Source organism: Mus caroli, unplaced genomic scaffold (assembly GCF_978045245.1).
Source record: "Mus caroli unplaced genomic scaffold, Mus_caroli_1 scaffold_11, whole genome shotgun sequence".
Taxonomy (NCBI): Eukaryota; Metazoa; Chordata; class Mammalia; order Rodentia; family Muridae; genus Mus; species Mus caroli.
The window spans coordinates 98,305,395-98,326,666 of record NW_028227266.1 but is presented as its reverse complement, the minus strand read 5'-3'; the positions used below and the strand labels follow the sequence as shown (position 1 = coordinate 98,326,666).

The window sequence follows — 21,272 nt, the reverse complement described above, 5'->3', positions numbered from 1 at the left end:
AGAGATGAAGGGGCCATCGCATCACTTCTGCTTTCCTGGAGAGATGTATGTCAGCCAACCTATAACCACTGATAACGAGCAGTTTTATTAGAGGAAAATCACCTTTGCTAATCCTTTTGTCCGATAGTTTAGTATTCTTATTAAATAATAACATTTAGGTATTCTGAAATGTAACTGAACCTAAAGGGATATGAGCTGAACCCATGCCAACAGTAATGACTTGGGTGCACAGTAGCCTTGTGCATCTTTGAAAACAGCTGTCCATATGGTCATTCTACTGTACTTAATCATGAAAACCTTTTGCTTCCACGTTCCCTTTTTGCATATAAGCTCAAATAAATAAAACTACAATAGGGTTTTAAGAGTCATTCATGGGACCCACTTATCTGAAATTAAGTGGAATAGAACTTTACAGTAGACTGGTATCAACATTAAGTCACTACATATACTTTGAGGAACAAAACAGAAAGAGAAGAATACTAAAGCACTGTATTATAAACTAGTCATAATTACATCTTGTAGTGCTCCTGAATTATAAAAAAGGACTATTAATCACAGTGTTAGAATTGTAATTTCTAAATTGCTGCTGCTTTGTGAGCAGTTCCTCAGATTCCTGACATTTCTTTGGTGTTCAAGGCTGAAAGGGCTTATGTAGTCACTGCCTGGTGGGTGTTGCCTCGCTGCTCACTCACTAGATTTTTGCAGGTAGATTTGTAGAGATGAAAGAGATACTTGACAAAAACCTAAGGTGAGCCCCCTCTTCTCAAGTTGGCTTTCTTTACAGTTCTTTCCACAACTTTATGTAGAGGCTTAGAGCAAAGGAAGACCTTGTTTGATAATAAATATTTGTTCCCATCTTTTGAGATTAAAACGTGAGGCATCTCTGATGGGTATGCCTTTTATCCCAGCACTTGGGAGGCAGATGCAGGCAGATCTCTGTGAGTTTGAGGCCAGCCTGGTCTATAGAGTGAGTTCCAGTACAGCCAAAGCTACACAGAGAAACCTTGTCTTGAAAAAAACAAAAAAACAAAAACAAAAAAAAAAAACAAAAAAAAAAAGGAAGGCATGTCAACAGCAGGCAGCAGCAGTTCAGTGCATTGGGCTAACAGTGTACTTACTGTATCTCTTTCTGGCATTTGATTTGTAAACGCAACTTTTGTTAGTACTACTATTGAGAGATGGTTTGGACTTTAGAGAAAAATTAAGAGTCTGAAATCTAAAATAATTATGAAGCATCCATTTAATAGACAGAGAAAACTCGTCTGTACTGATAGGATCTGTAAGATAAATTGTGAGGAGAATTTAAAGGGTTTAGAGCAGTATATTTAGTATTCTATCTACCCTTTGTGTTAAAATGGAGTAAAGCATACATACAGATTTGCTTATATATAGTTTGTTTTGTTCTGTCCTTGTTTTTGTTGTTGTGGGTTTGTTTTGAGATAGGGTCTTAAAAGGTAGCAAAGGTGTGCACTCCCTCAGCTGACTCCTTTGTCTTGTAGCTTAGGTTGGTTTTGAGTAGCGATCCTTATGTTCAGCCTTGGATTACAGGTGTAGGCCACAATGCCCAGCTTTTTTTTTTTTTTTTTTAAATAGGTACAAAATTCTTAAAGAATAGAAACTAGTACATTATAAGTAGTTCACCACATCACAGAAAGTCTGGCTGCAGAGGGAGAGGCAGAGAGAGGTGCAGGTGTTCGAGACAGTCTTTCCTCCTTAGCTGTTCTGATCATCTCTGCCAGTGCTTGGACTAGCATTTTCTTATAGCTCAGTTTTTTAGTTCTTTGTATGTTCTAGACACTAACCCTCTTGTCGGATGACTGAGCTGTTACTGATTTTTCCCCTCTCTATGGTTCCTTTTCACATGTTGTTTCCTTCACTGTGCAGAAGCTAGTTTCATGAGACATCAAATGAGACAGAATTTTAGGAGACATGTTTTTTTACTTGGTTCCCCATAGAGGTCTCCATCATGTTTATGATGCGCAATCCATCACACAAGACAGTTTAAAGAGAGCATTTAGAGCAGTACCTACAACATAGCCTGCGCCCAGTGAGTATTTCCCATAATTTCGTCTGCAGGTATGTTAATGAGCTTAGAGGAAGGAAAATGTGCTTAAAGCCTGTGCCTTAAGGCTGTCAGAAAGCAGTTAGAAAGGATGCTGTGTACAGTACTGGATGAATAGCTGACAATAAGTGCATTGTGCCCTTGACTCGGGGCATTTATCATTGTAACCTAAGTTCTACACAAGCAGACATCCACTGTCCTGTCTCAACTTCTAGAGCAGTGGTTCTCAACCTGTGGGTCACATATCAGAGATCCTATATATCAGATATTATGTTATGATTAACAGTAGCAAAACTACAGTTATGAAGTAGCAACGAAAATAGTTTTATGTTGGGTGTTAGCACAGCATGAGGAACTGTGTTAGAGGTTGAGAACCACTGCCTTAGATTCTTTTCCCTTCCTCATTCTCGGGAGGTAAGGAGGAATATGTAGACATGTCATGGGGAAGTTACGGCAGCACCTGATTTACTGAGGCCTCTCTGTCCTGCTTTGGGGTTTGAGTTTGTTCAGTCACAGGGCAGCTGAGAGATATGTGCTGTGGGAAATGTAGTTTACTTTAAAGAAGTGTGACTTTATCAGAATCATGATTTTTGTTAATGTGTTACTGTGTTCTTTTTTCTTTTCTCTTTCAGGGGCCAGATCATCAAACAATTTTGTTTAACCATGGGGCAGTGCAGAACATTGCTCATCTTCTAACCTCACCCTCTTACAAAGTAAGATGCAAAAAGTTATGTCAGATTTTATGCTCATTTTCATTCATAGAAAGAAGTCCTCCTCTTTATGGCCTCTTCTGTGATCAGGAGTACATTTCCTCCCATCCATCAACCAGGATGCTATGTTCCATCAGTCAGGTGGTACAGGGCATCTGTAACTACAGCATGTTCTTCTCTTAGGAAATAGTTGTCTTTGTCCATTTTTTTATGGCATGTGTGAGTTGTGGATTTTCACTTGTGAAGTAGTATTTCAAGTTTCAGTTTACAGTGCTGAACCTGTTGCTTGAACTGATGCCTTCAAGTGTATAGGAGTAGTAGCTAGCAGCCCTGGGGTAGCCTTTGGATTTTGTATTTAGAGTCTTTCTTGAGGTACACTGACTCAAACCTACAGTATATGCCTACAGTATATATCAGACTCTAGAATGTACTCTGTTTTGTGTTTTGAGTTAAGATATCAAAAGTTTTCAGGCTTAATAATTTTCTTTGCTGCCTTTTATGTATAGATAAGCAATATTATAACCCATAATTAAACATGAAGTCAAACTTTAGCCATTCACAGTTGCATAGCTATGAGACCATAGAAATAGTGGAACATTGTCTTGTGTCTTGTGAAAACTAAATAAATCAGAACAAGGAAGCACTAATTTTTACCCTCTGTCTGTCTGTGGTAACACTGATCTATTGTTAGTGCCCTTTCTGATAAGGCCCCACCTCAGACGTCCACCATGTGGCTGTTGGTGAAAGCTTACAGGATAGGAATGCATATGGCACCAGCTTAAAACTCACCAAAAGCCGGACAGAGCTGTGTACTGAAGCTGTTTCCTCTGCCTTATGCTACACAGAGATGGTCGTTATACCTCCCCCAACTGCCATTGAGACTCACCACACTGTCTCTCCCAATTCATGGCCTATGTTGTTGTTGTTGTTGTTGTTGTTATTGGTACCTTCCTGAGTCCAGTCGGTTTCTGCCATGTGCAAATGGGTGTGGGGCCATGTACTGGAGCATAGACACCTATCCAGTGACCACATCCATAAAGAAAAGTGAGTTTCCCTTCAGTCGCCATCAGCTGCCAATAAGATGTAGCAGTGGGTAGATAGGATCCAATACATGGTATGCTTTATGAAATTTTCAAAGAATAAAAGCACTACTTTTTAAAAATAGTTGTAGAGGTGCTTGGTGGTTCTCACGTTACTGCCCAGCCGCCTGCCCCATGTGGTATTCTGAATAGACTTTTCTGAAAGAAAAAAAGGAAGAAAAACAACTTTTCAGGCAGTTCTTTGTTGACCCTTTGTTCTTGCAACTCTCCAGCTTCATTAATTCCCCATTCTTAAAATTTTCCATCCTTTTTCTGCCCTAGATTTATTGGCCATAACGAATTTTAAAACTTGAGAGTTTGTGAGGAGGAACATGTCATTAGCATCTTGTAGGCTGCACCTGAGAGCATGAGCCAGCAGTGCAAGCCTTCCCAGTCGAGGGCAGGCTCTGCAGTCACTTGTCCTGTGGAGCCTGCCCACCTCCTAAGGTGGCTCAGTGGTGAGGATGCAAGGTCATCTGGTGGATACACTGGTGGGGAATCCCACAGATATGAACATAGAATATAGCTTAATCCTTCTCTAACCTTTATTCTTACTTCTTGATTTAAGCCCTAACTCTATCTTATACACATGTATAAGAACAGCAAAAAAAAAAAAAAAACAAAATAAAACAGGAAATTCAGAATCCTTTACTTAAGATCTCTGTACACAAAAAGAAAGGAGCCATTTGAAAGGCACTTGATAATTTTTATTAAGTTCCATCCTTCTACTTTATAAAGCTTACATTTTATATAGTGTTTTTTAGATTTGATTAGTTATTTTTCTATTGGTTTTAAGTGCAACTTTCTCACTTTTTTTTTTGACTTCAAGGATTACTTGGCTTCTGCTGTTGTCTCTGCATATGCAGGAATTTTGTTATTACTGTGGGTCATTTTGTTTAGTTTTTGTTCACAGTCCTAATGAATGACTCAGGCTTTTGTGCAGTCTAGGCAAGTGGCCTGTTTGAGCTGTGCCTCCTGCCTGTTCATAATAAGTAGTATTAAATAATTATTCAGAAAAGGACTTCAGATTCTGAAGCATTAAAATCATATTTCAAATTTTTAAATAAATAATTAAAATCTGTATTTGTTGTTGTTTTTACAGGTTCGAATGCAAGCACTGAAATGCTTCTCTGTTTTAGCCTTTGAGAATCCCCAGGTATCGATGACCCTGGTAAACGGTAGGCTGGAACTTTCCATGACACCTATGTGCTTTAATTTATGAATGTCACAGATTTACGGGATTTTCTTACTCCTTGTGTTTTGTTTTGTTTCTAGTTTTGGTTGATGGGGAGTTGTTACCACAGATATTTGTGAAGATGTTACAGAGGGATAAGCCTATTGAGATGCAGCTCACGTCAGCAAAATGGTAAACGTCAGCACCGCCTTGGAGGGGAGTCCGCTAACACTGAGTATGAGTGTGGCAGTGGGATGCTCGCGTCCATCACATCCTGTTGGGGATGAAATTTGAAATTCCCTGGACTGGCTTACGTTGTTCCAAACTGAGCATGCTCTTTTATACTTGGTATAAGGAACAAGGCTGTCATAAAACTGTTTATAAAAAGTTATTAAGTCTACCATGTGCTCTCCTTGTCTTTAGGGTAAAATAACAGAAACCTAAATGGTGATGCATTCTAAACACTCAGCTAGGAAGACAAAGACAAAGAACCCCAGAGTGTTGGTTGGATTATCAGTACAGTATGGGTTGTGCAGAGCTCTACGTTAAGTGTTTAACTCCAATAGGAAAATTAGAATTTTGTAGTCTAGGTTTCCTTGCTTATTCTTTTGACTCAGATTCAAACTGAGTATTTACCACTAGTTATTTTGTTTGTGTCCCCTTCATCCCACCCCCAATGGTAAGGCCTCTTATTTATCATTGTCACTATCATTATAATCATCATCATCTCCTCTGCCTGCACACCAGAAGTGGGCATCAGATCTCATTATAGATAGTTGTGTTGCTGGGAATTGAACTCAGGACCTCTGGAAGAGCAGCCAGCACTCTTAACCTCTGAGCCATCTCTCCAGCCTCCTTGATTTTTTCTTTTTTAATTTTTCTTTGGTTACATTTATTTTCATTCAAAGCTAGATATTATTATAGAGTAAATTGTTTCTCAGTAGAATTGAATCACTGACCAACCTGCAGAGCTACTGTTGAGACTTCCAAATCCTAATTTCTTTTCTTTTTAAGAATTATTTATTTTATGTATATAAGTACACTGTAGCTGTCAAACACACCAGAAGAGGGCATCAGACCCCATTGCAAATGATCGTGAGCCACCATGTAGTTTCTGGGAATTGAACTCAGGACCTCTGGAAGAGCAGTCAGTGCTCTTAACCACTGAGCCATCTCTCAGCCCGCCCCCCACATCCTAATTTCTGATGGAAAGCTGCATTGTCTCTGTGATCTTTCTACTGCTGGTGGACTGGGACCGTTCCTGCGTAAGACCCTTCACCCTTTTAATGTACCTTAGCATCTCTTTCCTTTTTGTTAGGGAAAAATTTAAGCATAAGAAGTATAGGAGGAAAAAAAGAAGTGAAAGGAAAGAGAGACAGAGAGATAGGGGGAGGGAGATAAAGAGATGAAGAGAAAGACAAAAACCCTACTTTATGCCCAGCACCTGGCTTCAAAATGTATCCACTCATTTTGGATTTTCTTTTTTATTGCTAGCCTACTACTTATATATGTGTTAGTTTTTTATTTCTGAGCTAACTGACTTTCATATGAAGAATGTCAGAATTTTGTCATAGTGCTCAGGGTTTTCTTTTTCATAAATTCTTAGGAACAAATAGTGTTTCTTTAATCCTTAAAACTCAGGAGTAATTTATGTCATTTTATTCCAGTTTAACTTACATGTGCAGAGCTGGAGCAATTCGCACAGATGACAGCTGCATTGTATTAAAAGTAAGCCAATTAATTCTAATAAAAATGTTGGGTATGAATGTTGCTATTCTTGCCTCTTTTTCCACATTTGCATTGTGGTGTGATACTGCCTAAAATGACATTAAACCCATGCTTTTCTGTGGTATGCGTGTAATCTGAAATTGGACTTAGATGTCTTTGACTATCACAATAAAATAATTCTATTGTTATTATAATTTTCTTTTTATTAGAGAGTATAAAATTGTACAAATGTGTAAAACTCAGATGAAGTAGAACTGTTTGCCAATTACAAGGTAAAGCTTGTATCTCACCCTCACAGCCTGACTTCAGCATGCATAAGAGAGTACGTAAATAGAGAAAATAGTGATCAGCTGTGTTACAGGCAAATGCATTCCGCCCTTAGGCAGGCCTCAACCTGTGGCCATTCTGACGCCTGAGAACTGGAGCCCAGGTTTAGCTTCTGACTAGTTGGGATACCTTACGCTTCAGTTCCTGGTTATGAAAATGGAGACAATAATTCTCACTCAGCCTATCTCACAGAAGTATTGTGAGGCTGGCCATGTATTAACGTATTTCAGTGTCTTAATTGCTTTAAAGAACAAAACAAATGTATTACCATTATTGAAAAGATGAGCTTAAGGATCATTAAGAACATTAAGTTCAGAGGTAGATGGCTCTCTCCGAGTTCAAGGCCAGCCTGATCTACACAGTGAGTTCCAGGACAGCCAGGACTACCCAGGGAAACCTGTCTGGAAAAACAAATAAATAATCAATCAAACAAACAAACAAACAAATATCAATTTTACTCATTAATCCCAGTTCTCAGGGGGGTTATAAGCTTGAGGCCATCTTGAACTACATAGTAAGTCTGTCTAAACAAAACAAAGCACCAAGAAATCGTACATAAGCAGATACATTAGTGACTAGGTTGCAGTAGTCTTTGGTGAAAGATATAAGAGCTCCTGAGTAAACACCTATACATAGACTACTAAGGGCTTCCATGTAAAAGACTGGCTTATTTCTCTAACCCTTACTGTGTTCTTTCTCATCCTTACCGTGGGTTTAGTAGTACTGCTGTCAGTTGCCTCGGTTGGGAGCATTAAGCTTACCATGAATTTACAGTATTGATAAATATTAATAATTAGGAATGTTAGGAATAAACTAGGAGCTTCTCCTCAGAAGCCTACAGTTGAGATGTAAAGCCTGAACTAGCCCAATAAGACATTGGTGGTACTCAACATGTTGACTTCTGTGGTAAGAAATAGAACAGAATGATGCAGCTATCTTTGAGGCAGTTATGCTGCAGTAAGTAACCCCAATAAACCTCATTGGTTTACCACATTTGGAGGAAGAAACAAGCAGGGATCCAGAAAATAGTGAAGCACAGTTGACTGCAGTAGTCGAGACAGCTTCCTGTAACTAGTAGCACTGTAGTGTCTACTTTTACATAGATAGCCCTTAAAGTAGGTTCAGCAGCCTTAGAACTAATAAATGCACAGGCCAGTTCTGAGTGCCTAATACAGAGAAGTCACCAAGGCCAGTGTCCCGGTGTTTGAAGAGCGCAGAAGGACAGGTGAACTAGTGACACCACAGTCATCCCAGCATGGTCGTGGGGAAAGTTAACCCCTGTGGTTGATACAGGCTGCTGACATTTCAGAGCTGGTGGAATTTGAGAGAGGCAAGAATTTTTTAAAACTATATTTTGCTTTTGCACCTGTAGATATTAATTTCTAAAACAAAAAAAGAAGAGGGATTCCAACCATATTATTAAAGAAAGGATATCGTTGCTGATTAAACAACCAGTTCTCACATAAGTTGAACACATATGTGGGGCAGAGCTGGTGGCATGTGTCAGGAGTTCTCAAATGCCTTTTATAAGGTTCTCCAATAGTGTTTCAAAGCAAGTGGAATTTCTGTTAACATAATTAAGAGGTTAGTGTGCTAGAATAAACAGTCTGCTCTGAATTTTGCTTGGTTTTTGCATTTAAACTTCTTTTTCTTCTAAAAACCAGTTGAGGAAATATATCATACAAACATGACTTCCAGCCGATACCACTCTATTGATTTAGTTACCAAATGCTTTCTCAAGCTTTTGCCTTTACCAAAAAGCAAATAATTAATCTCCCTGCTTTCAGACTTTGCCTTGTTTGGTTCGAATGTGCAGTAAGGAGAGGTTACTAGAGGAGAGAGTTGAAGGAGCTGAGACCCTCGCCTATCTGATTGAGCCAGATGTTGAGCTGCAGAGAATCGCTAGCATAACCGACCACCTCATTGCCATGCTGGCTGACTATTTCAAGTATCCCAGCTCAGTGAGCGCCATCACTGACATTAAAAGGGTATGTGCCTCTGGAGTTTTCCATTTCTTACTGCACACAAGCTTTGAAACAGTTGACAGTTCCATCTGAGAACCCATTTAAATAAAGGAGTCTTTTACCTTTAATAACATGGATAGATTGTGAGGCTTAAAAATCTAGTTTGTTTAGTGTTTATCATTAGGATTTTTTTTCACTAAGCACAAAATCAAGAAGAGAATTACATTGTTGGCTTCCCTAACTAAGCTAAATCTCCAGAATAGTGGGGTGTCCTGCATTGAGTATTGACTTTATGTCAGTACCTAACTCAGTTCAGAGTTACAGAATCATCTCTGGTGCGCACCCCCCCCCCCCCCCCCGCCCCTTCTCTTTCTTGGTCAAGGGTGGTATTTTTCTTACTTTTGCCTGGCTGGTCTCAGTTTACTGTCCAGTCTTTTCTCCTTCCTTTTCCCAACTTCCCTGTTCTAGTTTCACACTGGGCTTTCGGTCAGAGGTGAAACACTGTCGTATCATTATCCTCAGTTTGGGACCACTGAGGACCAAGCCATGTTTACTTTTTCTGAAAATGAAGTTCCTTGGGTTTGGGATTCTTTTTGACTTTTTGCTTGCAGCCTGTTTGCCATTTTCATTTCTCTAAGAGAATTTAATAACATAACTTTATTTAAAGAGGTCATGGCAAATAGGGTGATGACTTTTATTTGTGCTCAAGACCAGTGAGTGTGGCAGTGGTCCCAAGAACGACTGCTGTCTTCACTTTTCACGTGCTCTGACTCCCGAAGCCATTCACCCAGCGGGCAGTAGCCTATTTGCCACTTAACGTTGAAAGTAAATTATACATATGTTTTTTCTCTGTTTTTAGGGAGGCCTAAAATAACTGTCCGTGGGCCTCGCGTTAGTTACATGTACTGCCCTCTGCATTAAAGTTATGGGTCAGAAGCCAGATGTGACGGCACATGTCTATAATTCTGACACTTGGGAGGCTGAGGCAGGAGGACAGTGAATTTGATGTCAAATTGTGCTACACAAGAAAAGACCCTATCTCAAAAAAAAAAAAAAAAAGGTTGGCAAGAATAAAAGTTCTGTGTCCACTTGCCCTTGGGTAGCATTCCTCCCTAGTAGCAGTATGGGCACGCTGCCCTATCTGTTTCCCTGGGGTGTTTGCTCACACTGATAAAATATCTCACAATACAAAATACACAGTGAGTCCTGATGGTCTCCTGAGCTTCCCTCCCCAGAAAGGCACGGAGGACCATGAGCATGTCTGAGGAGGCTGATCTAAAAGCTCTGAATGTCAGCACCTGTAGTGGACTTCACTTGTGTGGGGGGGATTATTCCTGATGGTTAGAATCTTTTTTTCATTTCATTTCTTTCATCATAAAACTGAAATAATTTTTAAGGACCTCCAAATGACAAGCATGAGTGAACATTTGATTTGAAAGTATCCAGAGATGGTTTAGCTACAAAAGTGTAGGTATTAGACCTACAGAGTGAAATTCTCAAGTTATTAAGTAGATGATTGTCATGATATCAGTCCAAATTTGTGTTCTGTGGTGTAAGTTATGGCTGGAATGTGGTGAGGACCTGAGGGCTTCCGTGCCCTGGGACTCACTCAGCCCTTCAGTAGCCATGAGTACCAGCATCTGTGGAGCTCCTCTACTGAGTGTACTCAGAACCACTTCCCGTGCACACTGCATACTTTGTACCTGTGGAGCATCTTGTTATCCCAAATTCATAGTCAGTGGCAGCAAACTTACAGTGCGTAGTGACAGCACTGTCACTGCTTGGGTTGTAGCTGACTCAGCTAGGGCTTTAGGAGGTTTCAGAGGAGGGTTTCAAAGTGTTCTGAACAATAGCTGCAAACTAAGGTAAGAGCTCACCTTCCCAAAATAGGCCTTTAGGAAAAGGCGAACACAGTGTTAGGACTTTAAGTTTAAAATACTATTGATTCCTCTTGTATAGTTACAATTCATAGTTAAATATCCTGAGAAAATGTTTTTATTTTAATTTTATGGTAATGTGTTAGGAAAACAGGTTTGTAAAATTGCTAACATAGCCATTTATGTGTATTTAAAAATAGCAGTAATTATTTCATGCCAATAATTTATTTCAATAATTTTCTTTAAAAATCCTGGACATACATCTAATAGATAGTGGTGGTGATTCTGGTGTGTTGATTGCTGAGGGTTTTCACAAAATGTTTTTCTAAAAGTTTTTTTAAATGCCAAAATTAGGAAAACATTGGTATGATAGCATTCAGTGTGTCCAACTTGCAGTTAGAGACTGTCCAGCTGTGCTGCCTTCTCTCTGTGCCCCTCTTTCAAGAAGCAAATATCAGTGCCACTGACAACTACCGTCTGAAACACTGGACTCTAAGAGTCATATCCATGCAGAGGTGATGATAGGCACTTTCAGTCATAAGTAGACTTCATTTCAGGTCACACTGACGTAGACACAGTAAGATCTCAAATGTGAACAGAGAGCAAAAGTAACTAGGAAATTCATTTAGTGACAGAACCAGTGTTAATAGTTTCTGCTTGCCCTGAAACTCAGTAATCTTTATGTTTTATTTTTATTATTTTATTATGTTGTATTTTATTAAAATAAAACTTATAGACTAATTTGGAATCTCTCTTTCCCCCACTTCCTGTAGCTTGATCACGACTTAAAACATGCCCATGAGCTTCGCCAGGCTGCATTCAAGCTCTATGCCTCTCTTGGAGCAAATGATGAAGACATCCGGAAGAAGGTGAGTCTGGGAGAGGGGCGTCCCCCAGTCCTGACAGCCAGCAGGCAGGGAGTGACGTCAACCTGAAAGTCGTGGTGAAGAGCACTAACAGTGACTGTTTGAATATAATAAAGCAGAGTGACAAAAGGCATAATTGAAGAATGAATGGGACCTGGATTTGGGGGGCTGTTTGTCTTTAGAACATAGAGTGGCATGGCCATGCTGGAATGATACATAACTGGCCTGCTGATTTTGTCATTAATATGAATCATTATGTTGCACACTTTTGCATGTGTTCTGATAAAAATCATTTCTAGCACTGTGAAGCTTTAGACACCTTGAAAGATCTAACACTAGAATTGTAAATGTTATTTATTGATATACCTTCTAATGCCATTGAGAAATTCAAATCTCTATTGTATATTGTTCTTTAATAATGTGGCTTAGTTTTATGTTTTGATTTAAATTTTTTATTTTATTTTTTGCTACTGTGCAAGTTTAATGTGAATAAAATCTTTGTGGAATGATGATTTTATGTTTAGTGAGTGGTCATCTGAACTTTCCAGCTCTTCTGAAATGTCTCACTGGTACCTCACCCCATGTTAGTGTGACACTGAACTCATGTTCTTTATGGAAGTAGCTCTAGGCAAGAAGTGCAGTGTAGTGTTAAATTCTAACCTGGCTCCCCCAACAAACTAAAAGGCTAGAATTTACCACTCAAAAACTTACAGTCTGATGGAGTCCACACAGGGGATTGCAGACATTAACCAGCCGATCCACATGTCCTGTCATGAGTTGCTGTAGTAACATGTTTTTCTATTGAACATGACGATTGACTGACTCTCTCCATCTGTATTGGTATTTTAAGGAGAATTGTGAGAGAAATTACCATGATTCAGAGAAGAATTTTAGGCTTGTTAGAGAAATAAAGGAACCAACCTCAAGTATGTTGGATGAGGCACATTGAGAAGGATTCATTCTTGAAGAAACCAAAGGAACAGCAGTAAGATTAGAGAGTGAGGAGCTTTGATTTAAATGCAGGGCATTTTAATGGACAACAAGCTGAGTTTTCCATGTATCTCAGCTGGTGAGAGGTTTTTGACCTCTTAGAATATTTTTAGTACATGATATAAATGTCATTTTGACACCTGTGATTTACACTTGTGAACTGTTACTTCAAAGCAAACATTAGAGATGTGGAATTACCTGTGTCTAACCATGGTTTATGGATATTGACACTGAAATATTTTGTTCACTTTAGACATGTGGTGTATCACAAGCGACAACGTTTTGATGGTAACTCATGTAGACAAAATCTATGATGACATGGAGTGTGTAATTTATGATTGAGTTATTAGGAAACAGGAGGAATATCTTCTATATCCTTACAGCTCCCAAAGACCATGCCCTAGCCTAACAGGAGTTAGAGAGATGGACTGTCCATCATGGGAGTAGGATGCTCGTTTGTACTTCTTTGTATTTTTTTTGTCAATAAATGATTGTCTTGGAATTAATGACTTAATACATGATACCGTGTTCTAGAAGTACTTGCAACATAACAGTCTAATCAATAGTCTACTAAAACCTGTATTTACAATGTGTACAAATGTCTGCTAAGGCTGTTGATCATTTATTTCTGTAGAAAGATAACAAATAAAGAATAAGTTACAATTGTTTAAAAACTATAGTTTTTATGTGTGATAAAGAAAAGTTACTGTGCTATTCTTCTGTGATGGGATTATGTAGTATTTTTAGGAAGTTCTTAATTCTAGGAAATTGCTGAGTAATTTACAGTTTATAGAATTCACTGAAGAAATTGTAAAGTGGGAATTATAAAAAAAAATTTGACAATCTGCTTAAAGACTGGTCTTAGAAGTGGAAAAAAACTCTTATTTTCAGTGTATAAAAGTGATAACTCTTCCTTGAACACACTTCTTCTTTCTATTCCTTTCTCTTCATTGAAATGATTATTTGGAGAGATGGAATTTACTTTTCCCATGAAATATTTCTTTCTCTTTTATACTTATGCCTTATGTAATTTGATTGTATTTTTGTGTAGATTCTTAATGTACACTGTAATTATTTTTTAATATGGCATTTATACTTGTCAATATAGAGTTTCAGTGTACTGATGTATGTATGAATAATCTTGATAGAAATTTGCCAGGCCCCTCAAAACAAATTTTTATTTTATTTTTATTTTGACTTTTTGCATGTTTTAACTATAAAGATGAAATGTTCAATTGGTCTGGTTTTCCTATTGGAATCAGGAACCTAATTCAGTAAATAATATTCATCACAGTGCCTACTGTGGCCAGCTAAGGAAAGGCAGAAGAATAAATACGAGAAAACCAGAGCAAAAACCAGGCACAGTGAGAAGTAATCACAGCTGTAAGGAAAACTGCAGCCATCTCTCTTCTAGAATTCTCCCTCCCTACCCCCAGCCCCCTGCTTTGAAAGACGGCCAAAGGTCTGTTGTGGTATTTCTTGAGTCAGACAGAATTCAGTGTTAAGACTAAGCATGATCTCCATGTCAGAGATTTGCCATCCCTTTTTGGGAATTATGTCACTGTATTTTCATTAAATACAACAATAAAAACCAGCTTCTCTTACAACTTAGAACTCAGTAAATATCTGTTGAACAAGAGTTGGGTGTGGACTTGCACGCCTGTCATTCCAACACGTGGGAGATTGGAAGCTGAAGAATCAGCATTTCAAGGTCATTCTCGGGCACATAGCAATCTTGAGGCCACTCTGGGTTACATGAGACCTTGTGCCAACCCTTCCCCTACCCACAAAACCTGTTGAGTAAGTATAGAAGCAAAGATGCAGAAATAAGAGTCAGGGTGATGGGTCATTTCATATGACTGGGTCGTCCTTTCTCCTGTGCACAGCAAAGTTGGGCAGCATTTTTATTCCTAGCTTCTCATCGTTTATCACTCTAGCATACTTGCTAATTTCTTAACCACTTGTAGTTTCTGGGTAAAAGGATAAAGCGAGGCTCTCATTGTGAGAGTGAAGGTATTACCATTGACTGGGTCAGGAAGAGAGAAAAGCCCAAGACAGTCTGGGCTCATGAGCTTGCTACTACAGCTCAGAATTCAGCTTAACTTGTGATAACTCGGTAACCACTGATCCTGAGTGGATTATGTTAGAGAGAATAAGGACATGGCAGGAAGTGAGAGCTCAGAAGAGTGTTTTAGCTGTAACTAAATTGACAGTAACCCCAAGGAGGTGTTAGCTCTGGTCTCTGTGAGGGGCAAGTCCCATCTTTAATGATACCACATGGTAGTGCTGGCTAGAAAGCTGAAGCTCAACTCATGGGGCAGGACAAGATGTAGACCAGTGAGCTTTCATACGCAGGCATTGCCAGTGAACGGTTAAGCCATACAGAGCCAGCAATAGCAAGCAGTGCTGTAGTTTTGAAGCCAGTTCTAGTCTAAAGAAGACACGAAGACTGCCATTTCAGTTCATACCTGTTGATCATCAGGGACGTTAGAAACTGAACACCTGTTACTCTATTGCAATCTCTTCAAGGAGCTGATGGAATGTTTCAGAAATTTAGGAAGTATCCATTGGAGGAAAATGACACTGGTTCAGAATAAATTAACTGCAAGGAAATTACTACAGTAAAGATGTTGTCTTTGCTTTGGGTAAAACTAACTTAATATTCAAAAGGTAAATGAAGCACTGCTTGTAGTCACTGTCCCTTCTGGGGCTCTTGACTCGGTGAGCCTTTCAGAGTGTTCCCTCTGATGTCTGAGCACTGCCTTTTAGCTGGCGATACTTTGATGGACTAGAATGTAAGCTCCGTGAGAGCAGGAGTTCTTTCTTTGTTGCTCACTACTGCATTCCTAGCATCTGCAGCTCTGCACAGTTGATGATAAACGTTTGAAGAGTGAATGGCCAGTGAACAGAATAATCAAAGAAATAGATGAATGAGCTGTGTTGTAGAATTACATTATTCTGTACTGGCTATCAAGTAATATGTCGACCTGACGTGATTAGGCGCTTTCCCAACTTCTCCAGCAATCCTCTATGTATGAGAAGAGAACGTTAAATGGGAGAAATAGATGTCTGCTCCTTACAGGCAAGGGTTTGCACTAGATACAACATAGAGAAAACACAAATAACTTTCATCTTTCAAGAGGCAGGCAATCCTAATTTCTAAGTGTCTACTAACCTGGATCATAGGTTGAAGAGAACCTACTTTATGTCAAAGTAATCTTGACTGTTGTGCTCTAGTTAGAAGTGCAGGCAGAAGTAGTGTCGGGCCGTAGTGCGGAACTAGCATGCCAAGGCCCTGCCCCCAGCCTCAGCACTGCAAAGTGGACATAAGAGTCTCTTCTTTCCCAGTGTGTGATTTACAAAAATTGATAGAATTTACAATTCTGAATGTGGAATACATTTCTAAGCTAAACATATATAGTTTGTAGAAATTAATCTGACTGAAGAATCCACCTGTTTGTTAAGGTGATATTACACCTACTTGAAGTATTTTTCTACTTAATGGATGTAGTTTTTTTTTTTAAAGGTCAGTACTGTCTTCATTTATACACTGACTAATTGAACTCCTGTTGTAGTTGCTCAGGAGAGAGACGGGCATGGAGACCAAGAGCATTTAAACCTCAGCCTTCGTTATCAAGCCTACTAAGCCAGAGAACTGAAAAAGAGCCAGACAGCACTTGACAGGGACACAAGGAATTACTTGGAAAATATTAGAGTGTACCTGTTGTTTTGAATGAAATTGAAATCTAATTGCTTTGGGGTTGTCACCTTTACTCCTTTCTAAATGCTTTTTACTTCACATTTCAAGAACTGGAAATAGTTTTCAGTTATGCCTTCTGGGGAGATTAGGTTGGGATTCTTTTTCTTTTTTTAAAGTGACAGAGTCGGGCTGTGTCCAGGCTAGCTGACACTCCTGGTCTAAGCCTCAGCCTTGTGAGTGGCTCGGACACCATTGGACTAGCTTCTTTTTATCTTTAAATTGAGCTTTAGAAAAAATACGAGCAGAATAAATCATGGCAGAAGAAAATGAGAACAAAAGAGGAAACAATGAAAACCGAGACTCTCCTTCCAGGGCCTTCTCCTAGCAAGGAAGAGTCAGCATAATGTGCTTATATTTAGCATGACGCTGGCCACAGGATAAGCACTCCGTGAATGGCATCGGTCGTTTGCTTACTCTAAATTACCTTGTCAGAGAAAAATAAACACCATATGTGTCTTTTGTGTGTTTGAAGAAAAGATGAGCAGCATTTTGAGATGTAAATATGGATTCATAATGAAGAATGTAAACTGCCCAAATTGTCAATAAGTCCATTTCAGAAAAGGAATTATTATATTTTAGAAACACACTCTTTCTATAATGAATCTCTCATTTCACATTTGTTTTATAATAATTTGATATACATTTTAAATCCTAACTTTTAAAACATTATTATAGTTAGCTAAGGATTGCCAGCCACGATTGACACTATCACTATCGCTCTAAGTAATCTCTATTCCTAGAAAACGAATCCCCAACTCATTCACATTATCTCTCTGGTTTTAGTGCTGTGAGATTTTATAGGAGGTTGGCATTTGAAGACAGTTTTCATAGTTTGTTACCCATTCTCCATGAAACGTTCTATCCTTTGTTTATAATTTGGTTTTGTTGTTATTTGGTGTTTTGGTTAAGAGTGTATATGCCCATGAGTTTCTGTTTTCATAGTTTTACAAAGTGTGACAGTTCTAAATGGTTATTTCAAAAGCACCACAGCAGGTTCTGTATTTGCCTCTTCCATCGGGCAGCTGTAAAGAATTATTCCTGAGCCTTCCTTACCTGTGTATTGAAGCAAACACCTGAACATTTCAAGGGTTTCCATGGCACCACAGATACAGCATCTTGTAGGACTTGGCTTTGCTATAAATACAGCAAACTTAGAGTTTATAATTCCTTAATTGGTGACTAAATTATAAGTTACCTTCTTAAAGCTGACCTTCCAAAGAATTCTAAATGAGCCCTGTGACATTTATTCAAGATGGTAAGTATTTCTAAAGAGAAAAACAGGTGTGACCCTTGACCTTCAGCACACTGAATGTGTGTCATACTGCTGTATACACAGTAGACATACAGAAGAAAGCAAAAGATTTACCTCAGAATGTCATTAAATGGAGACATGGAGTTAAGTATTTTTATATAGTTTTTAATATGTAGTTATAAGTTCTTTATAATTTAGTTAAAAGACAGGTGTTTTATAAACCAAAAAAAAGGGGGGGGGGCTAAAATATGGTCTTTGATTACATTTGTAAAGCAAACGAGTGACTTAGTTGGATTTTTTTCACGAGTATTTTGTCTGGCTATGAAGTACTTGGAGTAAGTAAGGACTTTAGATGGAGTTTGTGGACAGTCAGGGCTGCTGGTCCACCCTTCTCCACTGTTAAATGCTCGCACTGCAGTCAGCAGTGCACACCTGTCACCTGTGCAGCGTTTGCTTGCCAGAGGAATGACCTCTACATTTCTAAATGAGGGGAAATGCTTTTTGACAGAAATATTTTACCTCTGATAGGACATGAGAAGAGTGAATTCATTTCTAACCTATGCCTACATGGCTCTTTCCTGATACAGTTCTGCTCATTTGTCCTGAGCTCCCAGGGCATGCTGCACAGTGAAGCAGAAGCACGGCCCTCTATGGTTAAAGGACTTACTGTCCTGTCTGGCCTTTGTACAAAGAAGCTATTGTTCTGTGCTGACACAGCACAGTATTACAAAACAACAATAACAAACAAACACCCACCATAAACCAGTGGTTCTCAGCCTGTGGGGGTTCAACCCTTTGAGGATTGTACAGGGGCCCCCTGTGACCACCAGAAAACAGATATTTACATTACAATTTATAATAGTAGCAAAATTACATTTATGAAGTAGCAAGGAAAATAATTTTATGGTTGCGGTCACCACACACGAGGAACTGTATTAAGGGCTTGCAGCATTGGCAAGATTGGAGCCACTGCCATAAACAGATTGGTGGAAAACCATAACTTAGGCTTTTAGTCTGTAAAAGGCAATGGGGCCTTATAAAACCAGGAGAGGGAGAGGCTAGTTGTTTGCCTTCGTGCACAAAGGCATTAACAGTATGATGTCACTACGTATTCCTTACAAGTTAATTCCTGTATTTGAGTAGTGATGTCATATGAAGGACCTTGGGCAAGTGATATAACTGTGGCTTTTATTTATGATATGAATTGCTGGATTCTGTAGATTGGGGAGAACATTACTTGAGTAAAATCCCAGAGAAAAGCAAACAATAATCATTATGTTAGGGGGCCGAAATCATAGAGCTCAGACACATCTAGATACGGTATATTTTGGAACTGAATTCCATGTAACCAACCATTGGTTGAGAACTCACTATGTGCTGGACGCTGTGGTAAACGTCAGTATGTTATTTCTCTTAAACTTCACACCAACCTGTGAGATAACTGGAAGGAATCCGTTTGAGCAAGGTGACAGCTAATAAGTACATCTGGTGTCTGCATTCTGTCCCAATCTCTCTAAAGCCAGTGCCCTCCTCCTAAGCAGTACATTGCTTAGGTACAATTGCACACCTCTAGTATAGCCAGAGGATGGTGGAAACTGGTAAGAAGAGTGTGTTGTTAGTCTAAACCAGGGAACTTGCTACAGAATTACATAGTATGTGCTAGCTGATGGCAGAGCAGCAAGTTGAGAACATATGTAAGTTTTCTCTGGTTCTGGTACAAGGTAGATTATGAGATACATTTATTCATTTGTGTGTTTATCGTTCACGAAAGATCACCCGTGTGGCTAGTAGTGAAGAAAAGATTTGCTTATAAGTTTAAAACAGATGAGAATACATTGCTGTATAGTCATCCTAGAGTTTTGTAAGTGTCTGGAAAGTCTTGTTGACACTGAAAACCAGGTTTGCCATGATTAATTAATTAATACATGCAGAATAAGAATGACTGTAGCAGGACATGGCGATGCAAGCCAGTCAGTGCTTGGGAGGCGCGGGCGTATTGAAGGCCACATAGCAGAGCCCACAGCATGATTGTAATTGGGATGACCTATGATGAAGGAGTTTGCAAAGGCCCTTTATGAAGAACTTTTGCTGAAACACTTTGCCCTCCACACATGGAAATAGTTGTTTCAGACTTTTGGCCCTATAAAGCAGGAAATCTTCATATCTGGTTCTACTGCACCCATTTTAAATGTTTTTCTAAAGGTACCATCTAAATGTGATTACATTATATTCAGATACTATCTCAATCCTTGGCATTTTTCTTTTAAATAAATTGTTTATTTTTATTCTTTTGAGGTTCTGGGATCAAACCCAGCACGTATATGCTAGGCAAGCCAGTCCACCACTGAACACATCCCCAACTAGAGGTGCTATTTCAGCATTTTATTTTGTGGACAGATTTCTTATGGAATAGGTTTAAACTTGAGGTGACTTGTGAGATCCTTTCATCTTCGAATAGGCACTGCTTTGTCAAGCTGTAATGTTCATTCAAATGTAAGCTACATAGGGCAGTGCCTGGATTGTTACAGGTGTTAGGCTTGTATTTGCTCAGTAAATTGTGTATCTGGACCTTCGTAAAGACTGTGAGGTGTATAGCTGTGCATATACAGAATAAGCTTTTTATCTTGTACAGTTCCTGGGACAGTGCACAGTTCACACCCCTGGAGCAGTAAACAGGAGGAGGCAGAAGAACACTTATTGCTATTTGAATGGTGCTATGTAATATTTGTTAAACTAAAGTATAATTTGGTGGCTGCTTACGGTCTGTGCTGATATAAGCTAATGATTGAACTTAAAAATTGAATTTCTGTAGTGATACTTTTTAGAGATGTATTGATTTTTTTTCCATACATGACATTTCTGACATTATAGTGTTTATATATTTTTGCCGTTGTTTGGGCATAAGAAAAAAGTTTAGCCAAGAGAGAGAGAGACCTCACATTTCTTCAAAGTATAGAATATATTAGAGCTGTGTGTGTGTGTGTGTGTGTTGTGTGTGTGCAGGTGCATAAGTTCATGCTTGCTCGTATGGAAGCCAGAGGTCAATGTCTGTATCCTCCTCCCTTGCTGACTACTCCTCTCTTTCCTGCACCATTACAAAAGTCAGCCTCTCATTGACAACCATAAGGGCTTACGTTCACAGTGCTCATCTCAGTGAGGGTTAGAGCTCAAGTCAGTATGTATTGCTATCTCTAACAACACTGAAACAGTGCAGTCCACGTCCACTAGGTCCCTTTTCTGTGACAGGTCCTCCCTGTTACCCTTCAGCCACTCACTGCTTGTCTGCTTTCTTCTTCCTGCTTAACTAGACTTCCTAGATGCGGTCATTTGTCTCCATAGATTCAAGATGCTACGCCCTCTGATTTTCAGTTTGATTCTAGCTCTGTACTGCTAGTGGCCAGTTTTGTTGTCTTTAGAACACTTCCCAGAACCTCTGGGAACCTTTCTCACAAACTTGTTTGGAATTAAGTTGTACTTGCCTGG

General features: G+C 39.1%; 1 protein-coding gene across 4 annotated transcripts in view; it reads left to right on the top strand.

The window, feature by feature from the left end:
- The window catches only part of Armc8 (armadillo repeat containing 8), an 89,664-nt gene that overhangs the window by 35,991 nt on the left and 32,401 nt on the right, over window positions 1–21,272 (top strand). For 3 of the 4 annotated variants that reach the window (XM_021171191.3, XM_021171189.3, XM_021171190.3), the window contains 6 exons: window positions 2,695–2,775; window positions 4,954–5,029; window positions 5,127–5,217; window positions 6,693–6,753; window positions 8,868–9,068; window positions 11,695–11,790. In XM_021171191.3, the coding sequence (XP_021026850.1) occupies window positions 2,695–2,775; window positions 4,954–5,029; window positions 5,127–5,217; window positions 6,693–6,753; window positions 8,868–9,068; window positions 11,695–11,790 (606 nt within the window). The remainder of the gene's footprint in view (window positions 1–2,694; window positions 2,776–4,953; window positions 5,030–5,126; window positions 5,218–6,692; window positions 6,754–8,867; window positions 9,069–11,694; window positions 11,791–21,272) is intronic. The other variant, XM_029481164.2, reaches the window with a different exon arrangement.